This window comes from Diadema antillarum, unplaced genomic scaffold, assembly GCF_040938485.1.
Source record: "Diadema antillarum isolate AM-2024a unplaced genomic scaffold, OU_Dant_1.0 seq00000384_RagTag, whole genome shotgun sequence".
In the NCBI taxonomy this organism is placed as follows: Eukaryota; Metazoa; Echinodermata; class Echinoidea; order Diadematoida; family Diadematidae; genus Diadema; species Diadema antillarum.
In genome coordinates, this window is record NW_027271382.1 from 870851 (window position 1) to 884585 (window position 13735).

At 36.7% G+C, this 13735-nt stretch overlaps 1 protein-coding gene across 1 annotated transcript; it reads right to left on the reverse strand.

Annotated features, from left to right (window-relative positions):
- Positions 1-3683: 3683 nt before the first annotated feature.
- LOC139731745 (methyltransferase N6AMT1-like) lies at positions 3684-8087 on the reverse strand. The gene is made up of 5 exons (XM_071642629.1): positions 7945-8087; positions 7017-7103; positions 6215-6389; positions 5027-5168; positions 3684-3854 (listed from the first exon to the last, which is right to left on the reverse strand). The coding sequence occupies exons 1-5, from the start codon at positions 8085-8087 to the stop codon at positions 3739-3741; spliced, it is 663 nt and encodes a 220-aa protein (XP_071498730.1). The 3' UTR covers positions 3684-3738.
- Between the last annotated feature and the right edge of the window lie 5648 nt (positions 8088-13735).

The window sequence follows — 13735 nt, forward strand, 5'->3', positions numbered from 1 at the left end:
CTGTACAGATTGAATAGACACTACAGTGACCGTGGTCTATGGGAGAATATGCACACATCACATTTTCTGTTCCATTTATGATTATACAAATAGCATAAAGTTTGATCAATGCCAATAAATAGTCTATGGCACCATTATATGTTTTGGGTTACATGTTTTATGTTTGTGTTCCAGCACAATTAGTATTCACCTACTGCAGTTTATTTTGTGGTCTTGAACTCAGAAATGGTTACTAATGACTCATGCTCACAGATATCAATTATCAACTTTTTCTTTTGATGTGTGCATGAGAATGGTGATCTGAATGAGTATTTTGCTCTCCTTGAAGATGTGCTAAGTCGGTCACACAGTGACAGAGAGATGCAACATTGTATTAAAGGAAACCAAAACCCAAGGAGAAATGTGGATCGAGTGAAAGCAGCAACATTCCTGTAGAAGAACACATCAGTGAAAGTTTGAGGAAAATCGGACAATTAATGCAAAAGTTATGAATTTGTAAAGTTTTGGTGTTGGAACCACTGGATGAGGAGACTACTAGAGCTTGTGATGTCATATGTGGACAACAATTTATAGAGAAAATACATGTATAAAGGGAATTCCACAAAAATTCCTTTTTCGTGAAAATTACACATTCCACCAACTTGATACTGACATATGTTAAAGGTAGGAATTATTCCCCTGCTTCTGAAAGAGGTTAGTCGAGTGCTCTTTCATGTAATAACTTCTAGTAGTCTTCTCGTCCAGCGGTTCCAACACTAAAACTTTAAAAATTCAAAACTTTCGCATCAATTGTCCAATTTTCCTCAAACTTTCACTGATGTGTTCTGCTACTGTTGCTGCTTTCACTCTATCCACATTTTTCTTTAGGTTTATTTTGAGGCCTTGCTGCAACAGACAATGCATCTTCATATCTTGGAGGACACCCAATGTTTTGAATCTGATGTCTTTACACTTTCAGATATTCTTTCTGAAAATACACCACATACAAATGAGTATATGAATATAAGAACGACCCAAGTCCATGGAAGACCATTTCAAGTAAACTAAAAAAAACTTCATATCTTTTTTATTTGTCCAATAATATTCTATTTAACTGTGATGGGAAGGCAACATTGTATATACAAATTAGAATAAATATTATTATGACAATTAATATTTACATTAATTGTGGAAAGGCCATTTTGTGTGGTGGACTTGGGTCGTTCTTTGATTCATATGCATGATATTCTGCTGTAGAGGCGAGAGAAGGATGAGAGAGGGCGCTATAATATGAATGTAAGAATGACCCAAGTCCTTCATTCTTACATTAATATAAGATTTAACTCATTCATTTCAGGCACTTCCGGGGGTAATTAGGATTTATCATTTATACACAAGATGAGCCCATGCATAAGCTACAATTTCCCATGTCAAACTGAATTTGGCCAAAAATTGGACTTCGGTCATTCTTATATTCAGGTCTTCAAATGTATGCTGCCATCTATTGATAGTGGACACACATACATGCACTGAAGCAGTGCCTTTGAAAAGCATACATATACATGATATGTCAAAGCTACATACTAATTTCTCCTTCTTTTCTCATATCTCACTGTATATGTGATGACAAGTGATAAAAACCTAAAATAGCATTTTTTTAAATCTCATATATCATGAGATATGAGAAAAGAAGGAGGAATCGGTACATAGCTTTGACATATCATTATATATATATGTCAAAGCTACATACTGATTTCTCCTTTTCTCATATCTCACAGTGTATATATATATATATACATCAACACTTGAGAAAGGGCGGCGAGACGCTCGAAAATTTGTGTGAAGAAATAAACCGTTGGTGAATACAGCATGAACTTTGTTGCAGCTTTGTTACTTATATATACGTTGTATATACAGTAAACCTCGGATAAGTCGACGTCGAGTGAGTCGAAAATCACTTAACTCGAAGCAAAATAAAAAGTCCCGATTTTCCCCTATGTATTTTCCGTAAGAAATATTTGGATAAGCCGAAGTACGAGAGTCGAATTTCGGCTGTGTCGAAGTAAAACATTCAGTCCCTTTTGTACAAAATACACGTAGTATACATCACTTGAGCCGAAGAAGATTTGTCTGGCATTCTCATGACATTTAGAGAACAAAAAAAATCGGCATGTCGCAGAACCCCGTCCCTGACCTGCTGCAGGTAAGCATGCACACTCACTGTACCGCTCCGCCGCACGCATGTCGAATACATACACATGTATAGTATACACACAGCACATCGATCCATTTATCCATACACACAGCACATCCATAGTTTATCCATGTCAAGCCAGAACTCCTTGGTCAACTAATCGCTGCTTTAATATTTTAGTGACAGGCCAAGTGGGCGGAGCTTGTTTGTGCGTGCCCGGCTGGCTGTATAGTTTTGTTCAATGGAGGTGGGATGGGCCTGGGAGAGTGTTTGTCTCAAGGGTAGGTTGACAGAGATGGCTACCTATATTGCACCATAGACATAACACATGCACATTGCCACATTAGCGCAGACATTCTCAAAACTACGTTTAACTACTAGTATTGATACAAATTCCGTGTTCAATTAAGAACAAAATAAGAACATTATCTTCAAGAACAGACAAATTTGAATGCAAACACACACACGCACGCACACACACACACACACATGCATGCAAATATACCATAATACATGTACATAACTGTGAGTCGAAAAAAAATCGACTCTCACGAGAGTCGAAGTTCACTTAAGTCGACGCATTTTTGTCAGTCCCGAGAGCTTTGACTCATGCGAGGTTTACTGTATATATATATATATATATACATGTATGCATTATATATAATTTGTTCTGCATATTGGCAGTAATAATAGTACAAGGAATGACACAGTAGAGAAATGCATTAATTACCCATTGGTATTTATTTAAATTTCAAATTTTTGGGGGCCTCCCCCTTCATCAGGGATGAAAAGGCTAAATCATCTTCACAGAGATAATAACAATAGTATTCATAACCCATTAATGTGCACAATCTCAGCATAACCAAAGCAATAAAAAACAACAAATGCTTAATAATGTTTACTATTTTCTTATACCCTCTGGCCCATCTATTGTAGTAATTTTCCAAATGCTATACATTCTGCTCACTGTGCTAAATGTATCACTTGACATACTTTTAGATACTGAAGCAAACGGTGTAATAATTTTTGTTTGAGAACCATGAAATAATGGTTATTACTTTCTATTCCGTTAAAAGCTTGCTAAAGAATTTTCAAGAATTTGGTCTTGACATTGACTTTGACAATGTTTTCATTCACATAAAACATAATCTCCCTCTGAGGTAGTCATTTGTATGATTCCTTAAGTCAGGAATTCTTCCATTCAGTGATGTGGACTGTTGCAAATGTCTGAAAGGAGGACCTCGAGACACTGCTGTAGATCAGAACAGATTTACATATACTGTATACAACGTACCGTATACCAAAAGCAATACTGTACATGTATATGCAAAGGACTAAGTAACACTTGCAAATTACATTATTGTACAAGGTAACACCATGATGTTTATCTTCTTTCCTTGCCTTTTCTTCCTCCTCCTCCCCTCCTCCTTTTCCTCCTCCTCCTCCTCCTCCTCTTCCTCCTGATCCTCTTCTTCTTCTTCTTCTCTTTCTTCTTCTTCTTGTCCTTCTGTGTATGTTCCTTTTCCTTCGAAAGTTCAAATTTCTGGGTACGATTTGAGAGCTTGTCACCTTATTTCTGCTCTAAACAACTTGAGAACTGAAAGATGCTCGGGACCAGCTCTTCTTTCCAAGACGACCTTTGACTCTAGACCCATGTTTGAGACCCACTTCATCAGTTCGTCTGCAGGAGTGATAAACAAAACATGATAGGAGGCATTGATGATGTGGTGAAACTTGGTCATTCTTGGTTTGACCATGACATGCAAAAAATAAAACGTGCAGCAATGAATCATGCTGATCAAATCATTCCAGCCTCAGTCTGTAACCCACCCAAAGGATGCATGAAAGCTTCCTACCCAGACTTTCTCATGGAGAAACAGAAAAACATTGCACTTGAATGACCCAGGAAATTTAATGACTAATTTGTAGACATGCTTGGTTGCCATGCTAGACCTCTGTGAAACCAAATACAGTGTATACAGGTGTATGAACTCATCCACAGTGTGAACTTGTCCACTTAATTTGAACTTTATGCAAGTGCTGCTAACTTTAGCCATGGCATCCAAACACTAGCAGTATTGAAAAACAAACAAACAAACAAACAAACAAACAAACAAACAGGGAATCATTTGATCTTTAACTCTCTTTTAGTATCTTCCTATCTATCTATTCCTCCTTCTGTTCTTATCAATCCATCTATCTGCGGGGGGGGGGGGGGGGGGGGCTTAATTGGTTCATGCTTTCTTGACATAAAATTACATCAAATAGATGTAAGATGTAATCAAATATTCATCCTGGATTGAATTCTTGCTTATGATATGATATGGGCACTGGGTCTAAAACCAGAAAACGTGTAACATATTATAATTTGGGCTCTTTGATAGGACTACACTGTATGTTGATACTGATGAACAACATATACATGTAGGCCCTACAAGGAACTTGACAGTACATGTAATAAACACTTTCAGCTGCATTTTACAAGTTGAGGGTACATGATGGCACCTCACGTCTTCTCCTCCATCTTCTGCAGTAGCATCAGTTGGGGTTGAAATTTGTTAAATTTGTCTGCTCTTAAGAATATCAGCCTCAATATTTCTGGTGACGCAGTGAAATGATCACATTGGTATCAATGAATTTGATGGGTGTAAGATGAAAATGCAACATACTGGTGTTTAATCTGTCATCTTTTGAGCTGTAGCATTTCCCTTGCCAAGATAACACAAGAAATATCTGTAGACAGTGTGAAATTAATTTGGTATAAAGCTCTGTTGCAAGGCATACTATAAAGACTTTTATTTTCCATATATAGATTATATTATTGCAAAAACTACCATTTCATGGAAAACTCACGTGGTTTGTTTTCCCTGATTGTGATGAGGTACATTACACCAAGCGGTGAGAGTAATGATGCCACAAGCGGAAGCAATCTATCTGTGACTTCACGGCCATCAATACCACCAGCCCAAGAGGCCTCTATCCCACTGCTAGTCATCTGTAATTATCGGAGAATGGGTTAGTAAAGATCACATAATCACTGATATTCAAAAGAGAATGCCAAAGTGTTCTTATTTCAAGCCAAGCATTACCTTAGTACAGTGCACTCCTGTTACAACGAACACGGTTATAATGAAATTTCGTTATAACGAAGTAAATCTTTTGGTCCCAAAATTATCACCATTAAAGTCTGTGGTACAAAATTCGCTTATACGAAAACGGTTATAGCGAAATTTCCGTTACAACGAAGTCTTTTCCGAGCGCCACAGACAAAGAAAAACAAAAGAAATGTGCTCCGTTATAACGACATGCGAATTGCTTTCGAAAATACGTAGCGGAACAAGCATGGGTGAACGCTTCACACCACTGTGTGTTCGCTCCTTGTGTCACGCACAGTTTCTGAGGGGAACTTGCGTTTATTATTGTAATACAGTTATCCCATCACATTTCACATAGCTTTCCAGTGTATGAGTATTCAGCAAACAGAATATGATATATATACGTGGTTTCCTTGTTTCCGTTATATATTGTATTTGTTCGGTTATAACGAAATTTCGTTATAACGAAAGAAAACTGCCGGTCCCGAGCATTTCGTTATAACGGGAGTGCACTGTAACACAATATTCTAGTAGTTTTCCACAAGTATGCATTAAAATCTCACCTATCTACATAAAGGCCTAGTTAGAGCAGACTATCTCATGATAATCTCATATATTAACAGAATATGGCAGGACTTCATAGAAACAATTGATTCTTTGTAGCTGTAGCTTGGTCATGATATTTCATGACCTGTGGGCATTTCTTCTCATCAGTTCTCTGAACAAAGGCACACACACATACATGTCTGAACCAATAAAATAATGCCATCTCAACCAGGGGCGGATCCAGGAATTCTGTAAAAGGGGGCACCTTTAACTAAAGGGGGGTGAACACATTTTTTCCCCTTTTATTTCTTTTGTTAAAACAAAAAAATAAAGGGAGGCACCCGGTGCTCTCCCCCTGGATCCCCCACTGTCAACAAACAGAATAGTCAGCATGCAGTACCTCTTCTGAAGGGGTCACAACATAAGGAGGGTTGAAGATGAGGATGTCTACAGCTCCACAGAACCTGTCTTGGAAGGGGTTCAGTAGGTCAGAGGTCACAACCTCTATCTGGCAGCCATTTTGTCTTGAGGTTCTTTGTGTGCACATGGCTGCATGTGGGTTTCTGTCTGTAGCACTATTTTGGAGATAGGGAAAATAACAAGGGTAAAGTTTGTCCGGCAACTTGTTTTGTATGTTGATAAAATTACATCACAAATATTTCTACTTCCTTTCTTCATTATAATTCACCAAAATGTAACAAGTACAATTTGTATTAGTGACTCACATGCCCTTCACTATGAATTATATTAGACTAGAGATTTTTGGCCAATTTCATCTCAATTATATGGTCAGTATTCACAGAGATACGAAATCAATTGTCACTTACTGTACAATGTACTCCTGTAATGATAATGAAGTCCTCAAGACCGGCGGTTTTCTTTCCTTACAATGAAATTTTGTTATAACCGATAAGTAAAAAGTGTGTATAAAGACACATAGATGATAATTTTGAAACCTGAATTTTGATTTCATTGTAATGAGAATTTGGTCATTATTGTGTTCATTATGACACGAGTGCACCTTAGTTAAATCTGATTCATTTCTTCTTCTTCTTCTTCTTCTTCTTCTTCTTCTTCTTTTTTTTTTTTTTGGGGGGGGGGGGGGGATTAGTTGTTTTGTCTTTTGTCTTTTTTTTTTTACATATTACAGTTAAATGATGGCTTTTATGCATCAAAGTAAGAGATTTATCATGAATACTTACACACAGAGTGCAGTATTGTCCAAGAGTTGTGAGAGAGCTGTGATGACAATACCTGAACCAGAACCAATCTCCACACATATTGAAGGCCTGTGCAGAAAGATTGGAGAACATTTTCTTATTAATTTTCGTGATGGAATAGAATTGCAATTCTGCAACTCTGAATGCTAAAATTCACACACCGTGTTGAAATCTTCCTCTACAATCATCAGCTTTTGTAGACATTTGGGATAAAAATCTGAAAAAAAAGAATGTTTGATTTCCGTGCTTTTCCTGTTTACTCAAAGAAATACAGACCAGCTAAAGTATGATAATGATACAGACACAGTAAGAGTCAAAATAGCACCGTGGGAAAGTCTTTCTGTCACCCAATGACAGAAAGTAAGTAGACAAATCATGCTACATTCCAACTATGGAGTAATGTTTTGACAACAAACTAGATAGCTAAATGTAATATCCAAACAAAAAATCGGTATGATATAGAACAAAAAATATGAGACATTTCTTAAAAATCATTAAGGAAGGAAATTTCATATGTATTGTCACACAACAATGTTTGGTACTATACAGTTAATAGAATAAAGTTTACAGGAAAGACATTTATCTTGACTGAAGATCCAGCCCATAATTTGCCTTAGATTCATCTGCAAGGTTATTTCCCCTCTTTGTTTTCTTCCTGTATGAAAAAGACGTAGTTTGCGGGTGAAATCAAGTCCAGTCTTGCTGTGCCTGATGAAATGGTATGCATTGGCTTTAGAACATTTTGCAGCAGTTTCACGATAAAAACACAAATACTTTACAAGTGCAATGGGGATAGGGTAAATTTTTAAAAAAAATGCATATTTGATGAATTTAATACCACATGTAAGAATTAATGTATGGGACTGCATTCTAATACAAAAACACACTTCTTTTCATTTACTTTATGTACCTCAAGTCTCTGATAAAGCTAGCCTCTTCTTGGAGACAATCCAAGAGGAGGAAAGAGTCCTCAGCAGGTTCGTACACTTTTTCAAAATCTGCCGTTGTAAGATGCGAGACATCTGGTGTCTTCAACTCATACTTGGAAGCCATGAGAAATCTTTGTCAACACAATAAAAAGAGCATTTGAAAATATGACATGCAGGACATACAAATGTTTGCGACGTAAATTACATGCACTAAACAATAATACTAATTCAATTTTTTCAATCAACTTATACTCTCCGAAAGGCACATCCTTCCCTGGAATCATTTGTCTGGACTGACTGAGGATAATTGACTTTTATTGTGCATCAAGTGAAAAGTAAAAAAGAGGTTAAAAAATCTATGACAAAATCTTTCAAAAGTCTGCTATCTTGCCATCCAGGTGGTTTCCTTTTCTTTCTTTTTATCTGAACTAGGATTTAAGACTTGACATCTACATGATGCTATTAATTATGAAGTTGGGATCAGGGTTTGGGCTTGTTGTCAGAAAGTATGAGAATGTCATTGGGGTATGAAACTGCATTAGTGCTAGACTAAATGTTGATACATTATTGTATATCAAGGGCTTTTTTTATATCAAGAGAATACTGAAATGTCAATCTGTATGTCTACCCACCGGGCCGGGTGCACCCTGGTCATGGCATTTGGTAAAGTTTACTGAATACTGGTATTCACTACACTAGACTAGCTCTAGGTCAAGTCTCTGCATAGACTCTGGATCTAGCTAATCACTAATTATACACAGCCCAGTCGCTGTACGTAATTACAGCGTCTGGTCGGGCTAGCTAATCACATAAAAATTTAGACTATAAAAATAGATATCAATTTGGAATGAATATAGATCTAGATTCTACAGCTGCAGCTAAACTGTAAATTTCTAGTCATGGTAGTGCAAAGCAAAAGTAGTGCAAAGACAGGGTGACACCTGCAGATCACCATGCACCAGCACACCAGCAAACTTGTCTTCAATTTATCATTAGACATTAAACTCAATTGAGCTATTAAAGATTTGAATATGTACTATAATCCTGGCCTGGTTTGGGGCTCTGGCTAATGATCATGGGGATCCAATGATTGTCATAGGTACCGGTACCTAAACCAACTAGACCTCTCAGTATACTGACTGTGTCTGTGGATTGCATTTGCAATGTTAGTCTAGGGTCTATAGACCTACTTGTCTAGACTAGTATTCTAGTAGTCCTACATCACTTTCATAGTTACGTAAATTTGTACGCATGGGACCACAAGTACAAATTTCGCAACAATCGCATATCGCTCTTAAACTTCGTTTCAAAACATTTACCAGTGTCAGTCTTGAAATACCTTCAGGGTATTTCGAAACCTTTCGCTAAACGTATTGTCGGTTTATTTGCCATGACAAAATCGTGCGGTTGACTAAATTAAAGGCTTTATTTCGATCCATACTTACCAAGCAGAAAGATTCAAGTCTAACAGCAAAATTTTACATCACACCATAGCTTTGCACAGGTAGGTACACACGTACAGCGAAGTGCCCTTTTTAATTCGTTGCTTCTGTATAAAGCGGAAACTATCAACCTATGGTGGAAATTACAATCACGTAATTACCACCAAAATAATCCCTATATCAGCTTATGTTTCTGCGAATCCCATCTTGTTTTTCTACTCGTAGTGAGGAACAGGGTCCGTTTTGAGACTTCGAAAGTCTCAAAGGTTATTTACATACAGCTAGTGGGCTTTTGATCATAGAAACAGAACGACTGGCACGGAAACTGTTATCTTTCAATCATCGAACATTCACAAGACCGCCGCGCCGTGGCCGTGTGTCACTGAACGTGGCAGTGCATTGGCCGCCAGAGCTTCGGCTAGGAATTACGTTACCATATGGTACCAAACTAAAAGCAGCTGCAAGTATAGTAGTCGGGTTGAAGCATTAATTGGCAATCTTTCACTCAAACGTCCTGCCACGCTCCACATCATCTTGTCATCACTGCAATCATGGTTGAATTCAAGGACCCTAACTCACCCATGGAAGAAGGATTTGACAATCGGGTATTCATCATTCCAGCCATCATTATCTTGGGCTTGATTGGTAAGTCATTCTCAACTTGACAACACCATGGGAATGAAAGGTGATTGACATGAGAACTCAACTTAACTGTTTGTTAACACACATCTTAAGTAGATCTGTATTTATACATTTTGTGCATACAAAGTGCCAGTATACATGATGATAAGTGCTAAGGTCAGTAAGGACATAAATTTACACTGTAACACGTTGGGTCTGTATCATCAGTGACATCAGATAAACATTTGTAGTTTAAGTGGGACTGCCTTTATTCTTTTAGCTTATACAAAATATGTGTGTCTGTTTTGTGATTGTCACTAGACACTACTAGTTTAGGCCAATCCGTTAAAAATAATGTTCATTAGTTAATAAAGTTTTTCTTTTGGGGGGGGGGGTGGGGGAGTCAGTGCTCAGCAGTGCTTTGAACACACATGTCGTCCGTTCATAGCATTTCTTTCATGTTAAAAGAGGATTAGAGGATGGGGCGTGATCAACATAAACTTCCTGGAGTATTTTGTGCTATTGCTACAGTTGTAGCTGGTTGCTTTGGTTCAGTAAATTTGGTGCACTTTCATCATTATTTTCATTAATGATCTTTGTCAGGTTTCATAAACAAAGGAATGTAAACTTCTTGATTTTTGCTCATTTCATAGGGTATCTAATAATGATACTTGCTGCACATTAACTGCGACCAGCCCAAACAGTGACTGTGTACAAGGAGCGCCCGGGGTTAGCTGCATATGAGACACTTCCAATATCAATCTATGTACCACTATCATGTTCTTATTTATTTTGTTCTTCTTGTTTACTGTTGTCTCATTGTCTTGTTTTTCTCACTGACAGGGTTTGTGGTCTATAAGCTTGCAACCAGCATCCATGGCCGAGAGAAGGCACGTCGAGATAAGAAACAGAGGAAAATGGAATCCAAGCGGAGATAACGCTAAGCGCTACATCCAGCTGCTTGGAACACCACTACAGTTTTTTGCTGGTTGTCATGTACATCACGTCTTGTTAGTTAATACTGAGCATTTCAAGCTGTCTACTAGCTTAGTACTTTGTGAAATTCCTGTGATATGATTTGTTGCAGATAGCTAATTTCCATGCATACTGTATTAATCTGTTCATTTGAATGCTGAATCTGCTACATCAAGCCGAGACACGCAAAGCACCACAACAGCACCAGGCTCTCTTACGTGCTTTCCATGTCAAAATCATGTTTGGGTCATGATGTAAACAGTGGCTTCAGAGGCACACCAAGTCACCTACCATGAGTTATTCTGATGCCTTTTTTTGCAGCAGCATGCAATGTAGAAAGACTGAAGGTTCTTTGTGTGCAAACTACAATTACAGTGGGACAGTGAGTGTGACATTGTATCCATATTTTACTGTACAAATATGTGAAAATTACTTGATAGATCATAAATTGACACATTTTATCAACTAAAGCATTTTAGAAATCAAGAATCCTAATGAAAGTTTTTTATTAATGTTTTTATTGAACGATATAATATGTACAAAAAGGTTATGATTATACTTGAAACAAAACCAGGCAATGCAGAACAAAATAGATACCTAAACAAAAATAATAACAACATGCGGCCACTGAAATTCTGATGAAAATTTTGAAACACAACTCGAACAGATGCTCTTCAATGAAGTGCATCAGTATTTTTGTTTGTATGTTAATATGTACTTGTGTGCTCTTTTGGGAGGGTACAGACCCGAGAGTAGGTGTTATTTGCACAGCATCCTCTAGTGAATTCAGGCATTTATTATTTCAGGAATCCATATAATCTGTTCTTCTTTTTTTTTTAGGGGGTGGGGACGAGAAATCAAATTGCCAACACTATAGATGATTTTGTATCTCTGAACGTGAAGTATGTTGTACACTGGAATGTTACACTTTACATGTATATCGAACCTACCTGATGATTCACTAACTTGAAATTGTAAAATACAATGTAAAATTTATTTATTTATTTATTTATTTATTTATATGTTTTATTTTCACAGGGTGGCTCCGTCAGTGGGTTAAACACTGTTGTTCGTGGAGGCCCTGCATGAACACATACATACAAATAAACACAAAAATGTATGATAATCATACAATACCAACAACAAAATCATATTTGCAGTATCAAATCTGTATATATCTTAATATACTGTATACTGATATATATTAAACTCAAAATTTAACAAATATTATGCAACACATTACATCCTCATATCCTTAAATTTCCCCTACCTCAGAAAGAAAAAAAAAAACAGAAAAAAAAAGAAATGACAACAGAACTATACTAAATTGATGAATGAGCCATCCTTTTAGTGATAGAACATAATGAGAATTCCTGCTGTAAGAGAGATACTGTTCAGTATACTTCATCCCTTCAAAATGTTCATACAACTGTACATATCGATATTTGGTTTCTAAAGGCAGATAGTGGAGATTTGCTCACCAGTGGAATGGAGCAATATTGTTAGTCATTGAATGTGGCGTCACAGCAAAAGTTTGTCAGTTAAATGCCTGAGGTAGTTGTAAAAGACCTTTGCTTTATGTAGAAAGCCAAATGCCTTTCATAGCATGAATGCTATTTCTCTTATGTAGGTGCTAGTGCTTCAAAGTAAAATCTTACTCCATTTTGTCACTCAGAACTTGTCATGTCACATGGATTGTAAAGTTTTTATTCTTGGATTTTTAAGTATCTTGATGGAAGGAGTTATCAAATAGAGCAGGCCAGCAGTGAAGGCAAGAGATACAGTTTGTCAAATAATGTCCTCTTACTTCATATCATGTGTAGTCCATATGAGGCCACCTATTTTGTATGTAATCTTATTATAAATGATGTTGATATTGAGGCGAATTTATACATGTATGGTGTATATGATATGACAAAGCATAGATAGTAAAAGTGCTTGCCTGATTTTGATTTTATGTGATGGTCTACTTTTTTAAATTATTATTTGTCAAATTGAAGTTTGTTCTTTAGACTATGTACATGTACATTTTCGGATTGATTGATGATATTTAGTGGCAGTATTTTATGGTTGTATTGATTTGGGTAAATTATTGTACATGTAGTGTCTTTTGTATAGCTAACAGTACTCATCAATGTTTTGATGGAAAGTATTAATTGCACTGTCATGGGGATATGATGAATTTGGTCTGGCACTGTAGTTCAGAGAAACTTTTTTTTTCTTTTGTCAGAAAGAAATTAAAAGGCCCCATATAATAGGACTGTCATAAATACATGTAAATGAAAAAAACATCAGCAAAGAGATGCAATCCATGCATACAATCTTATTTGTAATAGGCATGCTCTTTGTGCGGAAGGTCACAAAGATATTTCTGCGTGAGAATCAGAAGCAAGATAATGCAAATCACTATATGTAGATATCATTCTTATTCCTTTGAATAATTCCATGTTGTTTTACATTGTATGCTATGCCAGAAGTTTGTTTGTTTGTTTGTTTTTGTTTTGTTTTGTTTTGTTTTTGTTGTTTTTTTGTTGTTGTTGTTGTTGTTGTTGTTGTTTTGTTGTTGTTTTGGTGTTGTTGTTTTTTAACAAGGTAGAATAGTATTGCAAGTTTTCAGGTACAAGAAACCATATAGATATGGTGCATGATGACTGCTGTCCAGAATCCTAACTGAGTGTGTTTGATCCCTAAATTTGGCAAAAGGTTGTCAGTGAAGAGCATGCTTTCGGTTTTC

Excerpts from the sequence above, each read along its gene's own strand:
- LOC139731745 (XM_071642629.1), bottom strand. The coding sequence starts at position 8,087 with ATGGCTTCCAAGTATGAGTTGAAGACACCAGATGTCTCGCATCTTACA. Across the intron at positions 7,104-7,944 it reads AGCTTTATCAGAGACTTGAG|GCCTTCAATATGTGTGGAGA; the intron begins GTACATAAAGTA and ends CTTTCTGCACAG. Across the intron at positions 6,390-7,016 it reads GACAATACTGCACTCTGTGT|TGCTACAGACAGAAACCCAC; the intron begins GTAAGTATTCAT and ends TCTCCAAAATAG.